This window comes from Pagrus pagrus (genome assembly GCF_965226575.1).
Source record: "Pagrus pagrus genome assembly, chromosome: 5".
Taxonomy (NCBI): Eukaryota; Metazoa; Chordata; class Actinopteri; order Spariformes; family Sparidae; genus Pagrus; species Pagrus pagrus.
This window is the reverse complement of record NC_140189.1, coordinates 19,287,544-19,312,638: the sequence shown is the minus strand read 5'-3', so window position 1 is coordinate 19,312,638 and position 25,095 is coordinate 19,287,544. Positions and strand designations below refer to the sequence as shown.

Genomic DNA, 25,095 nt, shown 5'->3' with positions numbered 1-25,095 from the left:
CCTGATCACATTAGCTGTCACAACTGCATCTGCTCTGTCCCACGTCTCACTCCATGATTTGTCATGTCTAGACTAGCAGGCTATCCACTTTCTTCAGAATAACTGTCAAACTAAAGAAGTTAAACTGGTATCCCACATCTTGGCCTGGTCGCACACGAAGTTTATGGAAGCAATAATTAATCCATATATGGACACGTACAGTGAGCGCCACGCCCAGAGACACCTCCTCGTTCTGCGGGCTTGCTGTGTCCTGTGGTCGCCCTGCGCCGCTGCCAGGAAGTTCAGGAACTCGGTCACCGCCCCAGCCCCCCTCCGCCTCATCCATTGTTGGGTAATAGGCTGCGACATCGAAACAATCTTGACCGAAACTTTTCAGGTTACCAAAGGCTGGAGATCTCTTGAAGACGAATTTACTTTTCGATATATATATTTTTCGAAAGGAATCAACTTTGAGGGGATACGGAGTTAGGAGCAGCTCTTATCTGAGTCAGTGAGGGGAGGAAAACTTTCCAGGCAAGGAACTCCGTAATTCTCATTCCTCCATTTTGAACTTTTAAACTCCAGTTTTTCTAGTGGACTTTTTTCGGTGAGTTTACAACATTTTACTCTATTTAAGGGAATATTTAAAGCGGTATTACACCGAGTAGTTAATTTGACGGTCATTTAACACGGCAGTTTAAGTTTTTCGCAGTGTTTACGCAGGCTAACGGAGCTAACGTTAATGTTTGTTGTGTCGGCTAGCATTAGCGTTAGCAAGGTGCCGTGTTTGGCACACTGTACGTTAGCAGGTAACATACCGTGCGTTGAGCTAAGTATAAATGCTAGCGGTGGCTTGTTGCGAAGAAAATGCCTGTTGAACATGGGTTAACATCTGTTTTAAAGTCTGCTTAATGTTATAGTGTACATTAACATTACTTTAGATGGGCAAAATCAACGTTAGAGTACGCAAAGTTAAAGTTAATTATGGCTACAACAGGTGCAACTTAAGCTACTTAACGTTAGTGTAAGCACCTTGCGTTATAATTTAGTTAACACCTTGAGTAATCAACCAGGTGTTCAACCCACTCTGTCCCTCTTCCACTAGTAATCAGTGTTAAATGTATTATTATTTTATGTCTGATGTATTTCAACTATCAAACATTAGTTACACTGTCTCGCTGGTGTCTCTTTGAGCAAATGGTTTAGTTTTTTCTTCTTCCAGAAGTTGTCTCACTTGTACGTATCCTCGATGTTATCTAGCCTTGCTGATAGTTTTAGTTTCACTGACCAGATTTTGAAATATCTGTCTCTGGGACCTCCTCTGCCACACCCATAATAAGGTGCTGAACTGAGTTTCAAGTCCGCTGTCCCAGGTAAAATAATCCATAAACAAGTTTAAATGCGTTCCTTTTAATATTTTGTTTATATGAAAAAGAAACATTGCAATAGCAATTTTGTAGTTTGATATTTTGAAATGAAACCTCACAATAAAAAAACTGGGACGTTTCTGAAAAGAGCCTTCCTGCTGAGCTCTTCAATGGCAGTATATTAGTGCATTGCTTACCCCTAACAAATAGCGTCATTACTTCTGAAAATCAGCAAATTCAACTGTTACAGAAACCATAAATGTCTGCATGGTTAGATTTCTCTGGGGAAAACAGCTTTTGGTTATTTGTGTGTGAAGTGACCTTTTGATATTCTAGTGGATGGAAAACCTTGCAGTGGCTGATAAATAATTGTAGATGATTTTTATCCATGATAAAATTAGTAACAACTGTGCTGGGCAGTCTGCACCCATCCTTGCTGGCTTGTATTTCGTTGGATTGGAAGTTAAAAGGGATCATAGATCATAAATATACTCCAATCCAAATGTAAACATTAGTCAGGATTTTTCAAGGCAAAATTGAAAACACTCGATGACTCACTCGATGGTGCTTTTAATATTTTAGCCTCTTTCTTGACAATGTAGGCTAATGGCTATCTAAGACATTCTCATAAGCCAGTTGACCAACTTTTCAGTTGAAGCCTCTCAGCCCCCAGGGCATGCTGATTACCCCTGCCCCCTCTCCATTTTAGATAGCTAATCAATGGAGTTGCAGTCATTGCTTGAAAAGAGAAATCGAAATTGGGCCACAGTGTTACTGTGCTCTGCCTTTGGCTGTCATTCTGTGAGAGATGGAGCATTGCTGGTTCAGACAAGGACCTTAATATTGTGACACATTGTTAGAGACTAACTGTCCTGGAAAAAAACAAAGGAAGCTTCTCTTTGTTAGTTCAATTTTTCTTTACTAACGGCATCTTTATAATTATGCTTTTTTTCTTGGAGAAGTAGAAAGTTAACTATAACATACAGCCACAATCATCATTTGACAACAAATTCATTGTCATGGAAGACAAAGATGTTAGATGCTGCTGCTATGTTGTTCTTCACCTTTGCATCTGAAGAAACAGCCTTGGTCATCTGTTTCAGCTTTTCTTTCTTGACTTTGTCAATATTTTTACCTCCAGGATTCCAGACACCATGACAACCATCAACACAGCTAACATCAACTTTAAATGGGACCCAAAAAGCCTGGAGATCCGTACACTGGCTGTGGAGAGGCTGCTGGAGCCCCTGGTCACCCAGGTAATGTAAACGTTAGCTGGATTGGGCACAGGATCTTGCTTAGAAAATACAGTAGTTTCAGTGTGATGCTAAAGCAGATACAATAATTATAGCATGAAAAGGGGCGCCTCACCAACCATCTTTTCTAGGAAAATAGCATGTGATATATTATGTCAAGTGTATTAAATTAATCACTTGTCCTTGCATTAACTTTTTTTGTCAATCCATTCTACATGAAAACTTAGTAAGTGTAGGCTAATCCTATAGATAGAAGAAATTACTAGCATTTGCTGGAAAGCTAATGTAGTGCTACAGGTTTTACGTGTGAAAGGGGTTTTGGCATAACTAGTCTGTCCTAATGAAGTATCTCTGTTGTTGGACAATTTTGTATCCGTGGTATAGGTCACCACCTTGGTAAACTCCAGCAACAAAGGCCCATCTAACAAGAAGAAGGGACGCTCCAAGAAGGCTCATGTTTTGGCAGCATCGGTGGAGACTGCTACCGCGAACTTCCTGGAGAAAGGGGAAAAGATTGCGAAAGAAAGTCAGTTCCTTAAGGATGAGCTGACTGCTGCTGTTGAAGATGTCCGCAAGCAAGGTATATTGGAAATACATATTGCAACAGTGTGTGGTTCCTAGCTTGTACAGAGTGCTTCTTAAGATAGGAAGGGTGATAAATAAATCACAAGCTATGTACATATCATCTGCCCCAGTAGAAGACCTTGAAATAAGAATATGTTTTGAGCCTGATAGATTTCCTTTTGCTATGGGGTTTCAGGGAGCCCATTAATAGAGACTTTTCATTTAAGTCTGCAGACGGCTCACATTCAGATACACTGTCATTGCGTTACCTTCTACCAGAATCCACTAACCCTGTTACCTCTCCGAACTGCATGTGTTCCTGTCGCCCAGTGGTAGGTTGCATTGGAGGCATTTGGGCCTAAGCATCAAAACCCTCAGTCCTTTTTGTCTTAACGGTTGTGGAGTATTTCCCATATTCTTTGTTTCTTGTTCATGTTCTTCTTTGGCAAAGGTGATATATGTTTTATTGAAGATTTGCATTTAGACTAGGGATGGTAATGATCAATCGATTAATCACCTTTTAAGATTTTAACCAATAAAATGTGTTAATCACAAACAGACATGGGCATAAATACATCAAAATGTATCTTGTTACAAATTACAAATACTTGTTCATTAGAAGAATCAAATTTAAATGAAAAGAACTGGTATGAAAACATATTCGATCAAAATACAAGTAATTTGTAATTCAAAAAATTAAAACCAATATTGTTACATTTTAGCCTCTTAATAGCACCAATATGGGTTGGATTTTGTTAGTAGTTGCTGAAATGCTCAGAACTCCACATAAAATGAAGTCATTATTTTGTGTTACTTAGTTTATCATTCAAATAACTTTAATCATTCTTGTAACTTCTAATGTCACCTACTCTGATTTTGCATAGAACATAGATCATATCAGTGGTTCAAACTGTTTTCTAAGTTTAAAATTTGCATCCCCATAGTATGTGTCATATATGTTGCTGTCTGTGTTGATTCTGTTTTTGTGTAGAGTTTCTTAGGGCTTGACTTATAGATCAGAGTGCTTTATTAAGCCATGTACCATGATCTACCACTGATTGACTAGAATTATCCTGTAAATAGAAGAAAATCATAATTTAAATTGCAAAGTTGGTCCCAAAGAAAAATATTTTACAAATTAGGGCAATAATTCAGTAATATTATAGATTATTTAGGTCATAATTAGATGTTTGCATGATGTTTTCATATAAATCTTTTGTGTCATTAAGGACACCCAAGGATACAAAGATAGATAGACAAGAAGTAGGGAATTTTACAGTATGGTTAACTTATAAAAGATCAACTGTAATTTACATCCACAGTAGGAAAACATTCTTATATATATGTTGTGATATTAATCTTGACCATATTGTCCAGCTCTACCTCATATCACTTAGACCTGCAATATAATTCCACTATAGTCATCCTATTATTATAGAAACAGGCCTTCAGCCTTTGGTTTGAGTGGCATCAGACCTTTGATAGACCCTCGTCACAAACAGGAGCATTTAGTCAGCTTGATTCAACCTGTGTTATCTTTTTCCACCAGTGGCAAAACTGTTTCCTTCCCGGATATTTGCACCAGTCTGTTAGATGTATTGATTTGCCTCAGCAGCCTAAGTTGCCTGCAGTATATTGATGATGACAAAATCAAAACAATATATCACACACTTGTCTTCTCTATGTAGGTTATTGAGGGAGCTTTGTGGCGGTGCGGATTTGTCTGGCATACTGTGTAAAAGGTTATCTGCTAGTTTGCTGAGTGAAGTACCATTTTATTGTCTGACAGAAATGACAAGCGTGCTATACAACAGCTTACGCATCCCGAGACGGGTATCTACCAGCCAATTAAATTACCATTTGCCTTGCGATAACAGATTCCATCATCTAACAACCACACTTTCAAGTCTCGTTTATTCTCTTTTTCTCTGGATAGGTGTTTTTTGACACACTAGCAGACCATTGAGACCAGGGAACTATGACTTGAGGGTGGCTGTTATCACCTTGTGAAGCGACATCTGTGTCACAATGTCTTTTATCCCCAGATGCCCAGCGAGTTAGATGTCCCCTGCTTGAGCTGTGCTCTGAGTAGTTGGGAGGTAAATGACATGTTGGTAGATAGCCTGTGCAGTGCTCAGTGCCCAGGAATGTTACTGTAGTCGTGGTAAGCTGTCACTGGACTGGAATTCAGTGACTGTTGTTAGCTGGTGCCTATGCCTGGCTGTCAGCTATGCCATGCTGGTCATTGGAGCGTGCCTAGACTGATAATACGGCTATTGAGTAGGGTAACACCCCCACCCCCCTGGATTTCGAAAGCATTTTCCACCCAGCTATGGCTTACCAGCTGTTTAAAAGTGGGAGCAAAAAATCTGACATAATCATTAAGGATGACTGTGCATACTGTGCATGTTAAAGTGGCTTATGGACCAAGTCTCTCTTCTAAAATTATTTTAAATTTAATGACTGTTTTTCTCCAGTTGACATATTCTCTGATATTTTAAGTCATATTTTATTTACCCTTTGCTTCAGGAAAATCATTAAACATTTCTTCCACAGTAAAATACTTTTTTCTTTACACTGCCTTTCTGTCTGCTCTTGTCCTTGTTCTCTCCCTCCTGCCTGTCCCACCCTGTCTGTGTCTTTGTTGTCCTGCTGTTTGGGGGTCTTAATGTGTGATACACATTTTAATCATTTCATTATACACTTGGTGGGCCGCAGGTGAATGTTAGATGGGTTGAAGTTTATTAAAGGACCACTGATCACTTTCTGCCCCACGAAAAAAGCCTTATTGATTTTGCTCGCAGGGGGGCATAATAGCCTGAAGGTGCGGACTTTGTTTGAGATCTGTGTTGTCGATCATTTGCACAAACTGCTTTAGCTCTCTTTGAGATTTATTATACAGGTTTGACAGTGCAACTTTTTTTCCTCTTGACAGAATTGCTTTGCTGAATTTGTCAGTTAATTGCAAACTACCCATTTGGAAATGGCATTGGAACAAATGACTGATTTATTGTTCAACAAAAAAGTAATTGACATTCATTGAAGTAATTTCCTATTAAGTGTTGCACATTTGAATCAAGATTTGAATCTTATTGTCTCAATGTGCTTTTGGTGCTTTGCTCTTCATCATATCACTGTAATTGAAAATACCATTGTGTCTTTTGACTATTGATCTATTTAAGAGCTGAAAGTTGATTAAATTACTTGAGGTTCAGGCTTTACAAATGTGTATTTGACAAGGAAAATTTTACAAACTGTTATGCACTAAGAGTTTTTTTTTCATATCTAATACATGATAATATTATAAAAGTTGCTGCTGACAGTCACCACTGCTTGACCAATTTTATAGCTGTGGTTTTCATGTTGTTTGGCTGACAAACTAGATATGCTTCGTTACTGAAGGTAGCTGTCTACACTGGTCCAGAAACAAAGCTCTCTCTCAGCTTCATGTCTGTTCTCTTAAAATGTGAGCAGGTAACTACATTGATTTTATATTAGACTGTAAACACTGTCAAAACTCTTCTGAGCATGCTGCACGATAGCAATGTCGCTGATCAGATCTACTTGAGACATTGACAGAGGACTGCAGCAGCGGCTGACGCACTGTGTAGTCTACACTGCTGTGTAGAGATGTTTCGTAAGTGGCCTGCAACAACCAGGCCGCCTTTCATTCACTGAAAATGGCGTACCATTATTTTTTTGCGTATTTTTCAGCATTACTGTTCAGGCGTTGAATTCATTGACAAGCTAAAATAAATAATAAAAAAAAAACGAGGAATGAGAATGGCATCATGATAATGTATCAATAAATGGGATTCTCCAATCAAAAGTTATTTTACGAGTTTATTTCTTAAAATGCTGTTTAGAGATAATGGATAAGTGTGACGAAAGTCCAAGACTACATTGATTTCTTAACATTGTGAAGTCCCTTGAGTTTCAAAAGCTGTGTGGTTAGTAGCTGTGCTAGTAACCTCTAATTGTTGAGTAAGTGACTGCACGGTTACAATAAGTGATTGGTGAAGAGTGCATATAATGAGCTGGAAGTACTATCAGGCATTCATGAGTCAGGAATTAGCAAAGGTTGGGGGATGTGTGTATTAGTACAGCAAGCTGTGCTCTCCCCAATTGTCAGTTTACTTTTTCCAAGGAGGAGGGTCTGCGATGGCTTGTTATTGATGTTTCATTTACAAAATCAAGACTATTATCGAAACACATCATTTAGACCCTTATTTTCAAAGCAAATGTGGCAAATGATGACGTTCAGTTAGATTAAATCTTATTTTTAGGTGGCAAGTGAGAGGAAAGCTTCGAATATAGATGAACAGAATCTATAGATGCTGCAAATTAGACCTGCTTGAGTGTAAAAAGTTTGAAGTCAAGGGAAAATATGTACTTTTTGTGAGTTGCATGACTCAATTAATTAAAACAGACAGGACCAGCAAGGAGAGGGTCTGAAGGAAGATAAGAGAAATCAGAGTTCCTGATCATTTTGGAATTTGGCCTGACTGAGCTGTCACACATAGTCACCCTCAGTGACTCAGTATCAGTTGGGGAGCTTGTCCACTGACTGTATGCGACCAGAAGACACAGAACTCAGTCCAGTGGTCAAAGCTAAAGAGTCACTTAACTTGGTAGCTAAATAAAGCTAGCTCCTTATCTTGGAGTGAAAGAGCACTGACACTTTGACTTGGAACAAACAAGCTAAAACACTCCATGGCACTCGGCTCTTAATCTGCACCACGTACATATCCAATATATAAGATTCAGTTGATATTATGATCAATTTTTCTGTGTTGCCTCATGAAAAACCATTGTGTTACATCCTTACTTATAATCTATTGTTGTCTTTGAAAGCATTCACAATTGCATTAAGTGCTTTCCCTGTTTTGTTTTCTGGTGGCTGGAGTCAATCCCAGTACATGTTTGAGAAGTATCCCCTCTATCATAGCCAATCTTTCTTAGCAGTGTTATTAAGAATAGAGGTGCTCTTTATATACACAATTGTCATAGAGAAAGTATTTAGCAAGATGGTGACAACTGATGAGCACACACAGAGGTTACGCCATCGCTGTAAGATATTTTTCATGTTGGTGCTTGTCATCCATTTTAGTTTCAGTCTACAGGCTTCTGTAACACAACATAGAAAAGTGGACAAGATAACTACTTGTCTTTCTGTTGGCTTTTGATCTCCAAGCAGACATAGCCATTATAAAGCATTTTTTAGAGTTCGAATTTTGCTGTCCCTCCACTGAAGTAAACTATATACGGATTTACTGTCTTGTTCATAATGTGAGCCCACAAAGTCCATTTGTGTGCCCAGTCAACTGTGCAGGCCCATCCAATGTAGGACAAAGCATGGTGCTGGACAAACCAGACAGTAAGCCCTTTGTCGTGGCTTTGACCTCTTTCTTTTAGAGGGCTGTGTGTGCATGTCTGTGTGCAAGCTGACATTATTACTGGACACTGAAGAGGTGTGTGTGTCTTTGTCACTCTGTGTGACACGTGGTGACCTAGAGCAAGCAGGGAAAATGCGTCAGACTGTCTCATCTCTCCGGCACACTCCTTTTTGTCTCAAATGAAGACTTCTGACACAATTAACTTGGAGAATGGAACTGGACTGACTGCTCTCAGACATCTGCTGTCAGCTCCTGTAGACTAATACTACTATAACCACTTCTCATAAAAATACACATGAGATTATCAGATTTAATGGCTAACAAAGGAAGGCAGTTTGTTGCAATAAAAAAAAAAAGTTAAATGTGATTTTGATATTGGACCTGATGCATAGATATTTCGATATCACAACATGTTGGTGAGTCATTTTGGAGGTAATTAAAATGTGAACAGCTTGATAGTAGATGGGGAAAACATGTTTCCTGGTCACGGACAACCAGGGATTAAGTACTCATTTCAGGACTAGGAAAGTCACAGTGGTTCAAAACAGTTGGGTTTTCAGTTTAAACTGTGGATTTAGAACAGATGTTTTCTTTTGTCACACATTCTCAGGTGACTCGATGCGGCAGGCTTCCGGAGAATTTGCAGAAGACCCCTGCTCATCTGTGAAGAGGGGCAATATGGTTCGTGCTGCCAGAGCCCTCCTGTCAGCAGTCACACATCTGTTGGTGCTGGCAGACATGTCTGATGTCTACAAACTTCTGCTGCAGCTCAAATTGGTAAGATAGTCACAATCTTCTGCATATTACACATTACAAGCTTAATTAGCACTTCGGAAAATGTAATTGTTCCACTTAAAAAAAGCCTGTATTAACAAATTATACCTTATTTTGAAATTGAGCTCTATCATATCTATATGAGTTCTATTTGCACACACTACAAGCTGATACTGTTGATGACCACATTACAGTATTTATTTGATTAAAGCATATGCATGAAATGGCAGACCCAATCCCATCCACTCAGTAGTGCAAGTTTACATAAGTTGTTTAATAATGTCTAGAGAGATCAAATGTTTCTGGATGAACACTTATTTGTAAGTTGAAGACATACTTTTTGCCTATGTGAGTGTAAATAGTGAAGTGCTTCTTTTGGACCAAGGAGGGGGGTGATATCAGTAACTCCTACTTAATTAATGAATTCATAAACTAACATGTTGAATATATCTGGTAAAAATTCCTTGTAAATGTATCAAAACAAAAAAGGCTCCTTGGTTGGTCTATTTCATTTTCATTCCAAACTGATATAATTTGAGATGATTGGACATTTCCATCTGTTGAAACTTAAGATGACACCCTACAGGCTAATTAAAATAAAATTTTTCCTTAATTGACTTGATGTAATGGCAGTTTTAAAAATTACTCTCTGGCATCCCAGTGATTTTTGGATTTCTTAACTTGCAGTAAAGAACTGTTGTTTTGTACTTAGTATTACCTATTTTCTTCTATTTACTTGGCTCAGGTGGAGGACAATCTGGTGAAAGTGCGTAATGCAGGAACAGAGCAGGACCTTGGGATCCAATATAAGGCCTTGAAACCAGAGGTAGACAAGCTGAACATCATGGCTGCCAAGAGACAGCAGGTAATATCCATTTGGCAACAAAGGTCAGATTGTGGGAGCAAAGGAGTCTGGTGGATTTAATTGGGTTGGGAGGTTATCAAGTATCTGAATATGTGTTGGTGGTCTTGTTGCTCATGACAAAACATGCACTCCAACCCACAAAGCAAATGGTAAGTAAAACAATGGCAGGGAGTAAGCAAGAAGAGTGTCTCATGCTTTCGCTGGATGATTAGATGCAGTAAGCATGAACAATCTTGTTATTACCAATTGCAGTGAAGTGGGCTTGAAATGCAAGAAAGAGCATAACAGCCTGACTCTAAATGTGACAAAAATCAATTTCCTTGTGATGAGAAATGGCACATCGTTTTTTCCACTATAGTGTAAGTGGTAGTCAACAGTGAAGTGCATTTCATGATGCATTTTCCAAATGAAACAACTTCCTAATGTTCTTGGTGCAGGTCCAGGAGATGCACACACCTGCTAATTAGAGGAAATGAAGAAAGCTTTATGAATGGCATTTTTATTTTGAGATTATATGCCTTTTCTTCTCACCCCCATTTGTCAAGATTTGACATCAAACTAAACCATAAGGGAAGGAGTATACATTTCAGTGATGTTTTGAAGCTTCTCTTTTTGCAAGTCTGAGGTATTCATAATCATAAACTTGTATAAAGTTTATGGCATTCTGGCATTTCTCTGGGCTGTGCAAAAAAAGAAAAAAAAATAGTGTTGAAGTTTTCATTTAATCAATTATTATTTGATTTCCAACTTTTAGTGCTGGACAAAGAATATCTTCTAGTGCTATATAGTAAGCAACTGGACTTTCAGTTTCAGTTACCTACGATATAGCACTTAGAATTACCATGACCTGGATGACTGAGTACCTTCATCAACATGTCTACCAATATACAAACTATCCAGGCACTAACAAAGAGAAGTAAGATAACAAATATAATAAGGTTTTTCCAGTTGTCATGTAACACTGGGATAATGTTTGAATTATGAAACTGCATCATGTCAAAAAGGTGAAGCAGTGATGGAATACCAGCTTTATGCTTTTTTAAAGCACTTAAATTATCTTTCTAAATCCACCATAAAGACTAGATAGTTCTTGTTCTCTAAAGTGCCACCTTTTTAAGTGGAAAACTTGCCAAAATAATCACTGATGATTTTGTTAAGCAATGACTTCTACTTGTAATTGCACTTTTTTATGGATAGCAAAATGTGTTTAATCAAAATGAATGCAGGAAGTAATGGGGCTTAAAGGCTTTTTTTTTTTTGTTGTTGGAGCATGTCTCAAGCAATAGTGGGAAAAAGCCCTGGGAGCGTTCCATTTGGAGGGGAGGCTTTCATTTTGAGTATGCAAGCTGTTTTTTTTATGCCATAAATCTATGCCAGCGATCACTATCTCTTCTCCTCCCTCCTATGAAGATGTAATTGCAATATAATGCTGAGGTCTGAATAGCAACGCATTAAATTGCAAAGGCATATTGTAATGGCCTGATTATGACTGTGTTGTGTTACCGCAGGGGACAGAAATAAATCTGGGTCATCCAGAACAAACTCTGTCACACTTAGTGTCTCCATAAGTGTATGACAGGCCCATTTTGAATCTAAAGTACATTACCACTCACCCCCTGTAAGTATTCCATCTCATACTTTAACCCTTTTATTTCTCATGAACCTTTTTCTGTGTTGCTTTTTATCTCATTCTGCTAGGAGCTAAAGGATGTCCACCACAAGGACCAAATGGCTGCTGCTCGCGGGGTGCTACAGAGGAACATCCCGATGCTGTACACAGCATCCCGTGCCTGCCTGCAGCACCCTGACGTGGCAGCCTACAAGGCTAACCGCGACCTGATCTACAAGCAGCTACAGCATGCAGTCTCTGGCATCTCCAACGCCGCCCAGGCCACTGCCACCGAGGACTCAGCACTCAGTCAGCCAGCAGGGGGTGGAGAGCTCGCCTACGCCCTCAACAATTTTGATGTAAGTCAAATGAGTGGTTTACACATCACAGTCCACTTGCCTTTTTGTCATGTTTCCAGCCAGACATCAAGGTACCTGCCAGATTAATAAGTAAACTTGAAGATCATCAACAGTAAAGCTCTTTTATTATGAGGTATAATAAAAATGGCCTTTTTCAGGAAGGTTATAGTTAGGTCAGCTTTTTGAGTTTATTGTCATAACCTAACTGAATCATAAAATGACCAAAGCCCTTGAAGGGCTTTGGGTTGAGGTGGAAATTAGGCTGAGATATGTGGACAAATTGGGACACGGCTTTGGGGTACACTGCAGTATGTTCTTGAGTCACTACTACTTAATTCCTTCTATCACTAGGTCAAATGAAGGAGATTTACTCAACTTCAGCTTGCAGAGAGACACATACATTGAGCTGTACTTAAAAATGCATCTAGAAAATGACTGAAGGAGTTTGCATAAATAAAGTTTAAACCCGTCTCTGCTGGTAACTTCTGAACTTTGCTGTAGTTGCAAGGTTCTTGGTTCTATACAGCTTAAGTATATGTTAGTAATCATTATTAGAAAAGCTGAATTAATGCTTGGGGAAGAGACGAGAACATGTAGGGATGGTCATTATGTTCCAATCATAAGAATACATTTTGGCATGGAGCACAGGGAGGAACCCTAATATACTAAAATCACTTTGCATGTTGCCGTCTAGTCCCCCATATTTGTGCCTAAAACCTTTTATATCTCAGAAAATCTGTTGAAGTTATCCTGTATTTACTCAAACTATATCCAGTGTCTCCCTAAAATCCTCAGATGAACTAGTTTTAACATTTTTTGTTTTGTTTGAATAAAATAAATGTTTTATTTCGCTATTTTTCATGCTCTGAAAATCTCATCGTTTATTGCTTTTATGGAGTTGAACTACATTCAGTATCAACCTCAAAATGAATTCTCAAGACCTTATTCAATAAAATATTGCCTTATAACTAAAAAATATATATGAAACATGACATGCGCGCCGTCATAATATTGACATGAAACAACTTTGAGACAACAGCTGGATAAAACATTGAGCTAATCATCCTAATGCTGCCTGGTGTGATAAATGCAAAGATGATTACCTTGTTTTTTTTCTCACTGCCACCGACTTCCATCAGACTTGCAAAATACCCTTTTCATTTACAGGAGATTTGTTCATGTTCCAAGACATTGAACAGATCCAGTGACAAATAAAATATCTAACCTAAGACACATCACTCATTTTGTGTTGATCTGTTATTTAGTCATTTAACAGAGTTACACACTGTTAAATGTGTTGCTCCTGTAGTGACATTATTTCCCCATGTGATTCATGCAGCCTGCATTCTCAAGTTTTACATGCCCATGGCCAAATGAAACACTGTTTAATTACTCATGGCCTTTGGCAGGCATCTTAAGGGTGGTTGATGCAAACCAAGGTGTTTCTTTTGATGGAGCATAGGGCGGGAGTGTTTGTATGATATGAGAGAAGAGGAACAACACCTGTTTAGTAAATAGATGTTTATAATAATTACTCAATGATAGGATCTCAAGCAATTAAGGGGATGTTCAGTTTCACACATATAATTTGCAAACACGTACATGTGTAATTCCTCTGTACACATGGCCAACATGACTCATGCCATGTCTTTTTGACTATCACTTCTCCAGCGATGCTGCTCCTGAAGTGAGAACATAAGCAGTCACAAAATATATTGGACAATTTAAAATAAACTTTAAAGATGTTGTAGTTAATAATTTGAAGTCAATGAATGAAGTGTGTGTGGCCTATTGATATCACCAAACAATTTCTATCCCTCCTGAAGATAGTCTACCAGGCCCTCACTGCAGTGAAATTCAAGTTTTGCCTGTTTCAGGGTTTTTTGTGAAACTCTGTCAAGGACTGTGAGCTGTTGGCCCTTAAATGCTCTTTGTTGCTTTGACTGACACCATTGTAGAGGTTTCTTAGAGCCAGGGTCTTAGAGTTATTTACCATTACCAGTGCCAGTGTAAAAGGGTTAAAAATGTATTATTTTCTTGTCTTGCCTCTGACTTTAAAGATTTGATGATTTAAAAGATATATGTTCATATTTAACTTTTATTTAACCAGGATTTCTCTTAATACATTATCTCTTGCCAAAATGGGGTATCGCCTAGTTACATGCTTCAGTTACACGCTTATATGCGTTGCCTTGTTTCTGTCATCTAAAATTCTTAGCCCCACCTTTAGATAATCCATTTGAGTCACTAGCTCTTAGCAGGCCGAATAAAAAATTTACTGAAGCTAAGCCTTTTAAGTAGCAAATGTGGTACTTAGGCATTACTCTTAAAGCATCCTGCATCAAGGCAGCATTGCTTTCCAAAGTCATCTTAGTACAAGTTATACAAAAACAAGTCATTTCTGCTTTCAACAAATATGTATTTAGGGCAATGGTAGCCTGATGATTAGAGGAAGAGATATTTTGAGCACTATATATCTAAAGGGATTTTCCTGTTTCAAGTGATGAAATACAGATTTGAAAGTTTTGTATTAAGGAATGGACTGAAGGCTTAAATGCTCAGGTCCGTGGCAACAGTGATTATTTCCAGGTAGTAAAGACGCTTTCCTCCAAAAAAACGATACGCTGGCCTGACGCCCAACTTCAAGTGCAGTGCAAAATTAGCAAATGAGTCAACCCCCCAATTCTCTGACTCTCTCTCTCTTTCTCTCTCTATTTCCTCCTCCGTGTCTCTCTCGTGTGCCTGTTGCCATGGTAATATGACACGCACGCAGAGGAGGTCAGATGAGACGGAATGGAGGGGGCTGAAGGTGGCTGTGATAGAAGGCAGGCTGCCTAATAAACCACGATCCTAACAGCTGAATTGTTGAATATTTTGTAGCAACAAGGCATCTGAGGAAGCACAGAGTTCGTTTGTCACTGGGGAAGTTGGCTTTCTTTGTTTAGCTGCCACAAATGTCATTGTGATACCATAACCCTCTACAATGCCTCTCCAGCATGTCAACTAGTTGCCTCTCTCAGCAGGCTTGGCCCTGTGAAATCAGACATTTAAGCGTTCTTTCTCATCCTGCAGATATAAAAGAGAGGGGTGTGGGTTACTGTAGCACTGCTGTGACTCAAGTGAAAGGTAGCAAAATCAAATCCTTTCACAAAAGGGATTATATATTCATATGTACAATTACATATTTATAGACTCATCTGGTGTCTGAAATGGATCTTGTAGTCTCCATTGTAGACAGGGTACTACTGCTTTGCATTGTTGAGTCATTCATTTGGATCACAGAAGAACTTTTCTTTTGCTGTTTATACCATTGTAGATGATTTGGACTACATTTGTGACTTATTTTCTCTGGTCAGGTTACTGGAAAAGTGCCTTTTTGAAGTTGTATTCATCTTCAGTAAGTCAAAAAAGTGTGTAACTCCAGAGCAGAGGAGTAGGCCTCAAAGTCTCAAAGAGGATAAAGAAAACAAGTCCTCCCCAGTGCTAACTTAAATGGATTGTCCCTGGCTAAAGTTTTTGGATAAAACATTTCTTTTTTCTGTGTGTGACAGATGAAAACAGGACAGTCCCAAGTCCAATATAGAAAAGCCAGTAATGCTTTTTGCAAAAGCTAATCAGATTGTTTTTCACTTGAGTAGGTACACTATGCAAGACATTGCTTTAGAACAGAATAATCTTGGAAGCCTAAAGTACTTCTCAGAACCACATTATTCATGCTTTTTTGACTAGGCTAGAACTTTTAATTAGTTATAGTACATGTTGCCTTGGTTATAAATTGTTGTGAATTGTTAGAGCACCGTTTGAGTTTTTCCTTTTTCCAACATTGTGCACAGAAACAGAAAAAGCTCAAAAAAACATTTAAATATTGTTCTTCCTCTAACTTTTTCCAAGACAAAAAAGTAAAGGTAAAGGTTTGAAAGTAAGGTCTTTTACCTTTTCACTTTTTTAGGTTCTTTGACCATACCTTTTTTCCCCTGGTCTCTGCATTATTAGCTAGTCAAGAAAGGGTGCACAACTCTTTGTAAAATCCTTCTCATTTTATCTGTAAGACGTGGTCACCGATACCGTTTCTGGAACTAGACCAAAAGATTATCTTTTGGGTTACCGACTCTAAGAAGACAGCTTACCACATTCTTCCCTTTAGGTTTTCCAGCCAGCCTGTCAGTCTATCAAATCAACCCTTCCCTTGTCTGCCAGACTTCTCTGTTTGGCCTTGGAGAGGAAGAGATCAGTGTAACATGATGACTTCCAGCATTTTTTCTCCCTGTGTAATTTCCCTTCTGACCCTTTCCTTACAGAAACAAATCATCGTGGACCCCCTGGCGTTTAGTGAGGAGCGCTTCCGTCCGTCCCTGGAGGAGCGCCTTGAGAGCATCATCAGTGGTGCTGCCCTCATGGCCGACTCTTCTTGCACGCGTGATGACCGCAGGGAGCGTATTGTGGCTGAATGCAATTCTGTGCGCCAGGCTCTTCAGGACCTTCTATCTGAATATATGGGCAATGTAAGTGTTTTACCCCTTAATTTCCTTTGTGTTGCCGCCACATCACATCCTGCTCTTTACAGACACCAAAACAGCTCTTCTAATTATTTTTTTAATCTACTTTTTGCCTTTGCTGGACAGTTTGACACCAAATTTCATAATGTATACATAATAAAAAACTTAATAGACATAAAAAACCTAAACATTTAGACACTTGACACTTGGCTAAACAAAGCCCTGTGGTTAGATTTTTCATCTACCTAATTACTTTGCTTTATGTCCTTTCACTTAGTGAAACTATTGTGCTGTGTGTTGCCCCTAACAAGCTCTACCTATCAATAGTTTAAGGCTTTAGATTGTAAGGTTAGGGCCATAGATGGGGTTAGGCTCTGCAAAGCCCAGCTATGGCCCTTGTACAGAGAAGAATGAAGGAGATGGTTTGCCCGGGAGGCTAAACCCATGCCATAAAATTCCTCTGGGAAACCTGTAAGAGAGATTAAGATGTGTGCATACGCCTTTTGTTATCCTGTGACTGGTATACTCTGTGACGTATGGTCTTTTTGATTGTGTCTTTAACTGGAGTAAGCCAAACGTCAAGTTGTTGTAGTAAAATACCCGTTTTTTTTAAAGAGCAATATGAAAATGTAATTAACAGTTGTCAGAGCGTAAAACCAATTATCTTTTGATCTTTACAAACCAGATGTGATAGTCTCACAATCGCATAGTCGTTAGTGCTGGAAAAAAATCTTCATATCAAAAATCGATTCATGACCTTCAAATCAACAAATCAAATCATGACACCCCGATTGTGTCCCTGTTCTTGGCCAGATCCCAAAAGTTAAGCTAGCGTTGATCAACTATCTTTAACCTAACACAAACACACAAAGGAACTGTGTTTCTGAACTATTAACCAGACAAAAGTTTAATCTTCTTCACAGTTCTAACTCGTGCTGCTCTCTCACCCACACAGATCATTCAGTGGTTGAACTGATGAGGGATCAGATAACACTGCAATCACACTACAAACACTACAGCAGCTCAGTGTGCCTTGTATTTGATCGTATGTGTGAAAAGTGCTGGAGCTGTTTCTCCTTGTTCTATAATGAGACAGAGAACAATGGCTAATTTCAGTGCAATTGTGGTTTAGCTTTAGCTGCCATTATTACAAAGACTGAGGAGAAAGAACATGTATGTAGAGAGAAAATCAGACAGTGAGAAGTTGTTTTTCTTACTGACATAGTTACTCTGTGGGAGGATAAAAGATAGCTGTAAACACTGAAATTATTTTCTTTGGTCGCTGTTTTTGTCTCTCACTGTGTGTGTGTGTGTGTGTGCGTGTGTGCGTGTGTGTGTGTGTGTGTGTGTGTGTGTGTGTGTTAGATAGACTGACACATTTACACCTTTTCAACATCTAGCATAGGAGGTGTGTCTTTACTACAATGTGGTCCTGGAGACACCTTTCGGAGTAGGAACTACCACAGAAGTAATTTTGAGTATTTTGCCAGGTGTTAATGTCTGTCTTGTCTGCAGACAGATTTGTGTAAGTGCGATTTTTTGATCTATGTCTATCTGTCTGTGGACAGATTTTGTCACTGCAACAACGTCACAACCATGCAAGACAAGTCTTTACAGGTGTGTCCGAGATAAAAACAAAGGCTGAGTTTGATTATGGCCGTTGTCTTACGTAATAATGTAGTAATAACTTCTGAGTAATTATGAGTCATAACGTGAACATGTTGACTTTTGTTTATGGCTGGTGTGATCCGATTGCAAGATGGTCTTTAGTTTACTATAATAAGTAGAACTTGGCTTCCGCCCTAGGTGTTTCATTTCCGAACCATTCATCCAAAGAAATCAAAAGATACATAACTAACTAACTACTGATAACTACTGAAAGATACATTCAGTAGCAAACAACAAAACCGAACAGATAATGAACTGTTTTGTTGTTCTGTTTAATTGGAAAATGTGGATATTGAGTCATACACTTTTAACCACCACAGGTAAAAGCACTATTGTATCAATTCACTATGAGACTTTCTGTTTACTACCAGCATAGTTGTCCATGTATTTACTGTAAAAATATTTCAGTCAGATTTTTCTTTTCTCTGTTTAGTAACAGCTCTGTTTACCCACCTCCCAAATGTCCTCTCTGTAACAGCAGAATTTCAGAGTGAGTCGGTCGCCCACAGTAATTTCATTGTTGTGGTAATGCATTGTTTATTACTACCATGAGTTTGAACTTTCTTTTTTATGCTCTTCTTGTTAGGCTTTGATGGTAAAATCATAAACTGTACCACTTGCCCATTCCATTTGTGAAGTGTTACAGTGGTCCTGTGGCTGTAATAGATGTCTGGTAAGGCAAGGTGTGATAGTGTTAAAGATTCTTACCCAAATCTACACACACAGCAGTAGCTCTACATGAGCACAAATATCTTTACAGTGCAGATGCAGCAAATCGATTTCCTATTTGTCCAAATATGAATTACGGGCTTAAAAGGTGGCTGCTCATTTCCATGGTTAACTAGCTTACTACCTATGATAATAACCTTACGAAGCTGAGGTAACCTGACATCACCCAAATACAGTATTTTAGGCCAATGTAGGACTTGCACATCTGTTGCATGGCTGTGGAGCCAGGACATTTACTAAGGCAGAGAACTGGGAAATGTGCTAAGCCTGCCTGCTTAATAAGTGGACCAGTGAGTCTTCTTTCTGCACCCCAAAGTAGTCTTTGTCGCCTTGGCTGTTGGTCTAACTCTGCATGCAATCTCACTGAAATCATTTAAGCAGTTTTAAGGGAAAAACACAACATGTCTGGCAGAAATTATAGCTACTTAAGTCAGAGCTGACAATATGTTTGATATGATAGTGCCTCATTTACAAAACCTCTTTGTTAGTGTGTTTAAATATATTTTCACTGAACATTGACAAACAAAATGATGAACAGTCAGATGTTACCTAAGCTTGCATGTCATTTTCTCTCAATACTGTCCTGTCCATGCTCAGGCATTACAGCCTCGGTTTGCTCTCATTGCTCATCCAGAACACTGCCAGTTTATTTTAAGGTTAGGTTGTTCATGCAGCATTTCAGGTTTGCTTCAAAACAAGTTTTCTACTTCGCTGGACACCTCAATGCCATTCATGTAGCCCTGTATGACTTGAGAACTTGAGTTTACAAGGCAAACATCTCATCAGCACAGTGAGGATGAGACATGACAGGAATTTGGCTACTCATTTGACCAGAGGAAGGAAATCAATTAGAAGTATAATATGTCATTGTCCTTCTTGTGCATTTAATAGCCTAGTATAGCCTGTAGTGAGATAGCTGGTGTCTTGATCCGGTGCCTTAAGCCAGTGGTCGACGATGTGACCGGTAGCCTGACTCCTGTCTGTGATTAAGCTTGACAGACTAAACAAACCTCACATTGGCTTGATGAGGATGTGTGTGCCGTCTTTCTAAGGCAGAGCTGAAGATGTGCGATGAAATATGTAATTCATGCAGGAAAGATAATAAGCCCCTTGAGCAGACAATACACTATAGGCTGATACTCGACACTGATTTTGCTTGGTGAATATACTACATGTGATTTAATGGCCATGATTTTGTCCACTTGTTGTTCTGATTGTAGATGGGGCACTGCAAGTTCTTAAACAGTGCAATGTCATTACAGCATATCGGTTTAAACTCACAGCTGAGGCTGTTGGATGGACTCCTAACTCATTCTCTTTCCCATCCCTTCTGTTTCTTCATTCCCTCTAGCTACAAGTTGTGTTTATCCCCCTTCTCAATTTTCTGCCTTTCCTTCAAGCTCTATGACAAAAATTGTGTCGGACATCCTTACCACACCGTCTTTTTCAGGAAGAAATTTCAAGGATTTAAACTGCCGCTTTGTTTAAAATCATGTGTTCAGCATCTTTGTGTGGATAATTAGGTTTAAAGCAAGTTAGATCTTTCTGAAAAGATCGAATTAAATTAGCTGTCATGGAAGAATAGAGGCTATATCAAGACCATGATCAGATGAGGCCACTGCTCTAAATGGAAAGAGAACCACAGTCAAGAAAGTTAAGAACAGAATATGCATGTTAAAAAATGCTTTCATTAATTTATTTAATTGAATTATGCGTAGGTTTGTTTTACTTGGCATATTACACGCTCCAACCCTTATATCAGTATGCAAGTGATCCATCGAGGAATACGCAGGTCTGTAGGCATTTTGAAACGGAGTATAACATTGATTATTAATAGAAGTACTTTTGAGTCTGCTCTGAAAGAAATGTCTTGGTGATTTTACAGTACGGTGATTAGAAATAATCAAAGCAATTAAAATGGAGGCTAAAAAAAACAATTTCATACTGTGTAACCTTGTTTAGTTTTGTTTCAAAGCCAATATGTGATGTGGTGTTTATTTAACATAACCTTTTTTTAAACAATGACTTTATTCTTATTTATGTCATCTTTTGAGCTCCAAAGCTGTGTTTTAATTAATTAGTCAGTGTCAGTACAGCCAGTATAGCTGTTTAAGCAGAAGTGGCATGTATTAGTTAGTGTAAAAACCACTAAATGCATTTTAATATATACCCCTTACAGAAGCAGGTATTATAAGCTGGCAATTCATGTCCATGTCCTTGGGTCAAGCTGTTATCGGGTAAAGGAAGGCTGACTTTGAGGTTTGGGAAACATAAATGTGGCAAATGTCTAAGTATGCAGAACACAATATGTTGTATGTTGTATTGTCCGTTCCTGTTGTGCAAATTGTGCACAGTGTCATAATGATCATTGAACAAGACTAGAGCTTGTCTACTCAGCCAGTGAAGGGAAAAGGCGAGTGGGGGATATGTTGCCCCAGCACTGCCACATAGTGTGACCTCAATTATTCCATATTGTCATGACAGTTTGGCATGGTGCGTGTCGAGTGTAACTGTTTCTGCCACTTTTTATTAATAATGCATCTCTAGGTCCCAGCATCTGTCAGGGTTTTGTTTCACATAAGAGAGTGATGCTAGGTTGCTTTGACATATTAAGCTACTGACATTTAAATTCCTTCAACTTGAAGTGATACATTATCATTTGGACCTGCATGAAAAGGACATGCTTGGCCACTGCAGTGAGACCCCTGTCTCTCTCTTCACGTGTCTTTCCACGTATTTAATATAGTCTTCCCACTTTTTGCTCTTTAGCATTTTTCTCACACATTCTCCCTGCTGAATCATCTTTTCCATTTTCTCCATCTTGCAACGCCTCTCTTCCCGTTTTTGTCCCCTTTCTCTCGGCAGCTCACTCTTTCCCCGTCTCTCACTGTCGTTTTGCCTTGGGCATCTTCAGTGAGTGGCAGAATTTAGCTTTATCCCTGTTCCTCTGTGCCTGCATAGTTGTCTTTCATTTTAAACACATTTTAGGTGGATCCTGGAACCCCATCTACCATGTCTACCTTATCCTGTTATGAGCTACTACATCGGTAACCTAAAATGATGACCGGTTTCTAGTTAAACACAACTGCACATGAAGTTACCTCTAATGGGGATGAAAATGGGCATTTCACTTGACTTTTTATTCATGCTGGGAAATGTTTATAAAATGTTAGGTATGATGTAACATACACTAACAGTGTAATACATCAGAGCAGAGTGCTTTTTTTTATTCATAAATTTGACATGGGGAAAGAAGGTTCAAAGGGCCAAGACCTGATGCAAGACCAGTGTGAAAGCGGTTCAGTTTATCTAGTTGTAATCTCATCTAAATGCATAATTAAAACAAATTACACTCCATACAATGTAACAGGGATAAGATTTAGTGTCCCTAAGGCTTTAGTATATTTACAGCCACCATAAAACACTGGTCTGTTAGTACCAGCCTGTCAGGCAACGTTTCCCAGACCTGGCCCTTGATCTTTCGCTGGCAAATTCTAGTCTTTTTGATTAGCTTTGCTGACAGGTAGATGAGATGCATCCTTTCAATTATAAAGGATAAAGAATCCCCAGCCCCTCAAATGGACATTTTGTGATGCTTCGATTAAAGTCTAACTTCCTCTTTTTTTGAGTTGCATGGGTGAATAAACTTAACCCATGGGAAACATGCTTTCTGTTTTTATACGCTTGGTTGAGGATTTTGGTACTGGATGATTTCATGGGCAAATATGGCAACCTTTGTCTCTACAGGTTAATACACATGTATTTTTTCAGATTAATAATTAATTGTTTGTCTGTCTTATGTTTTCTTTCTCTGTTGTTCAGTCTTAGTTGTACAATATGTTATCACCATGAAAGCTGCTGTACTGAGTTTAGTATGCATAAGTATGCAGTTTCCCTTCCACCCTTAAAAGCTCTTTGTTTTGGCCCTTGGGATTACTTAATTCCACCAAATAACCTTTTTGTGCACGCATGGCAGATGTAATGCTGCAGACAGTCTAATTTATCTTGCATTCTTGTTTGAGTTGTGATGCTCTTAAGGAGTGAGGAAAAGTAGTCCACATGCAAAGGAAATCCTTTAATTACTACTTATCTATTCTAGCATTACCACAAGAGTTCAGGTATGTATCTAAACTGTATTTTACAATATTTTTAAAGTAAATTCACAACAATAAATTATGGAGTTATATACTTATAAACACATAAGACCCCCCCCTCCTTTAACTGGCCTCTGGTATGTAGATTGTTTGAGTAACATTAATATATTTTTTAGATATAGAAAGGGATGCTTGGTAATATGTTTTCTTTGGAAAACATGAAGCCACAAATGTCAGAAATCCCAATGTCTGATCCTCATATTTCATACTTGTTCATGTTGTTCCAACACCCATTGAGAATCCATTCAAATTGGTTTAGGTTGAGCAGCATGTAATTTGATGTTTGTGGACATTTTGTTTTAATTGACACAATAAAGCCTGATGACACAGGGGTTTACAGAATTTACAACTTTGCATTCATTTGCATTTATGCTTGCAAAGCAAATGCAGACTTTTTAGCATTTCAGTAGCTTTAGGGGCTTATTTCAGAAAGACCTCAATTGTATCTGTTCTTGAGCTCTGCCTCCTGCTCTGCTTGGCTCTTCCCAAATAACACTAAGCAAATAGCTTTTGATTTGATGAAAGACCCCTAGCGGCAAAAATTACATATTGTGCATTTAAACAGTAAAGCTGCGTGCCTGGAAAAACAAACCTTTAGCTGAATGATACTATGCTTTATAACTTTGTAGGGCTGAGGGTTAACTCAGAATCAAGTGATAATCCTCTGTTTGTTTGTTCATTCAAGTAGGCAAATGATTCATTGTTAATATAAAACTATTAATTATTGTCACTTTGAATAGAAAGAGAGATGAAGTGTTCTTCTTTCCACCTTCTTAGGAGAATTGTAATATATTTATTTAATTATGAATTGAACAAATAAAATTAAATCATCAAAAGCCTTTATATATTACATCTTTTGTCTTATTTTCCCCCACAAAGTCTGACAAGAAATTGCCCTCTAGCCAGTGCCACAGGTAGCAGAACCAACCTCGTTAAGAATGACAAGAAAACCAGAATTAATATCTGTTATTTGCTGGTGTGTTTAGCCAGATAATTACATTGGCTTGAAGGTGAGGTAGACTGAATTAAATTGAATTGAGCTGGGATGAATTTGTACCAGTGGGAGGCAGATCCCAGCTATGTATGTGCTAATACGTGCACACACATTCACACAGATACTTTGCTGAAACAAGTCCCTTTGTTTTCATCAGACATGCCACTGACCTTGGCACTAGGAAATTGCTGTTCACAACTCTAATATTAAGGGACAAAGGACAAGGGGAATGTTTTACCTTATTATATCAAGCAAACAAATCATTTTAAAGAAACTCATTTAAAAAATATGCATTTTCCTGTTTTTCATACTCGACATGTAGAATATTTATTTGTCATAGCATTTAACAATATCCATCCATCCATCCATCCATCCATCCTTCCTTCCTTTATTCCATCTATCCTTCATTCCTTCATTCCATCTATCCTTCATTCCTTCATTCCATTTATCCTTCCTTCCTTTCATTTGCCCCTTATTTCCTGTTTGACCGAGATACAGTGTACTTCATGGACAGGCAACAGCTTTATCACAGGGCTAACATACATGTAAAAGGGCAAGCACTCTTGACACTCACATTCACACCTGCGGGCACTAGCTGTTTCCTGTTGACCTGATCTGAATGTTAGAACCAAAGCACTTTTCTAGAGCTACAACAATGTTTACAACAGGAAATTCACTATAAACTTAATGATATCTTGCTAGAAACAAAATCTCAATAAAATAATTAATAAGTACACTAACATCAGTCTGTATTGGTCCTCCTCCCTCTGCTGATGTGATTCCCTACCTGCAGGTACCACGAGTATCGGGAAGAGGGGCTGGTCTGTGTCAGCCAGCAGCTAAGTTTACTGCTAGCTTCACTCCGTGTATGTGTATGTGGCGGAT

At 38.6% G+C, this 25,095-nt stretch overlaps 1 protein-coding gene across 2 annotated transcripts in view; it reads left to right on the top strand.

Moving 5' to 3' along the window:
* The first annotated feature begins 269 nt into the window (after positions 1-269).
* The window catches only part of ctnna1 (catenin (cadherin-associated protein), alpha 1), a 79,120-nt gene continuing 54,294 nt past the window's right edge, over positions 270-25,095 (top strand). Inside the window, exons 1-7 of one of the 2 annotated variants that reach the window (XM_084353579.1) lie at positions 270-513; positions 2,488-2,605; positions 2,987-3,182; positions 9,173-9,339; positions 10,082-10,201; positions 11,900-12,169; positions 16,468-16,671. In XM_084353579.1, coding sequence (XP_084209705.1) covers positions 2,501-2,605; positions 2,987-3,182; positions 9,173-9,339; positions 10,082-10,201; positions 11,900-12,169; positions 16,468-16,671 — 1,062 coding nt within the window. In that variant the 5' untranslated portion in view covers positions 270-513; positions 2,488-2,500. Of the gene's footprint in view, positions 587-2,487; positions 2,606-2,986; positions 3,183-9,172; positions 9,340-10,081; positions 10,202-11,899; positions 12,170-16,467; positions 16,672-25,095 lie in introns of both variants that reach the window. The other variant, XM_084353578.1, reaches the window with a different exon arrangement.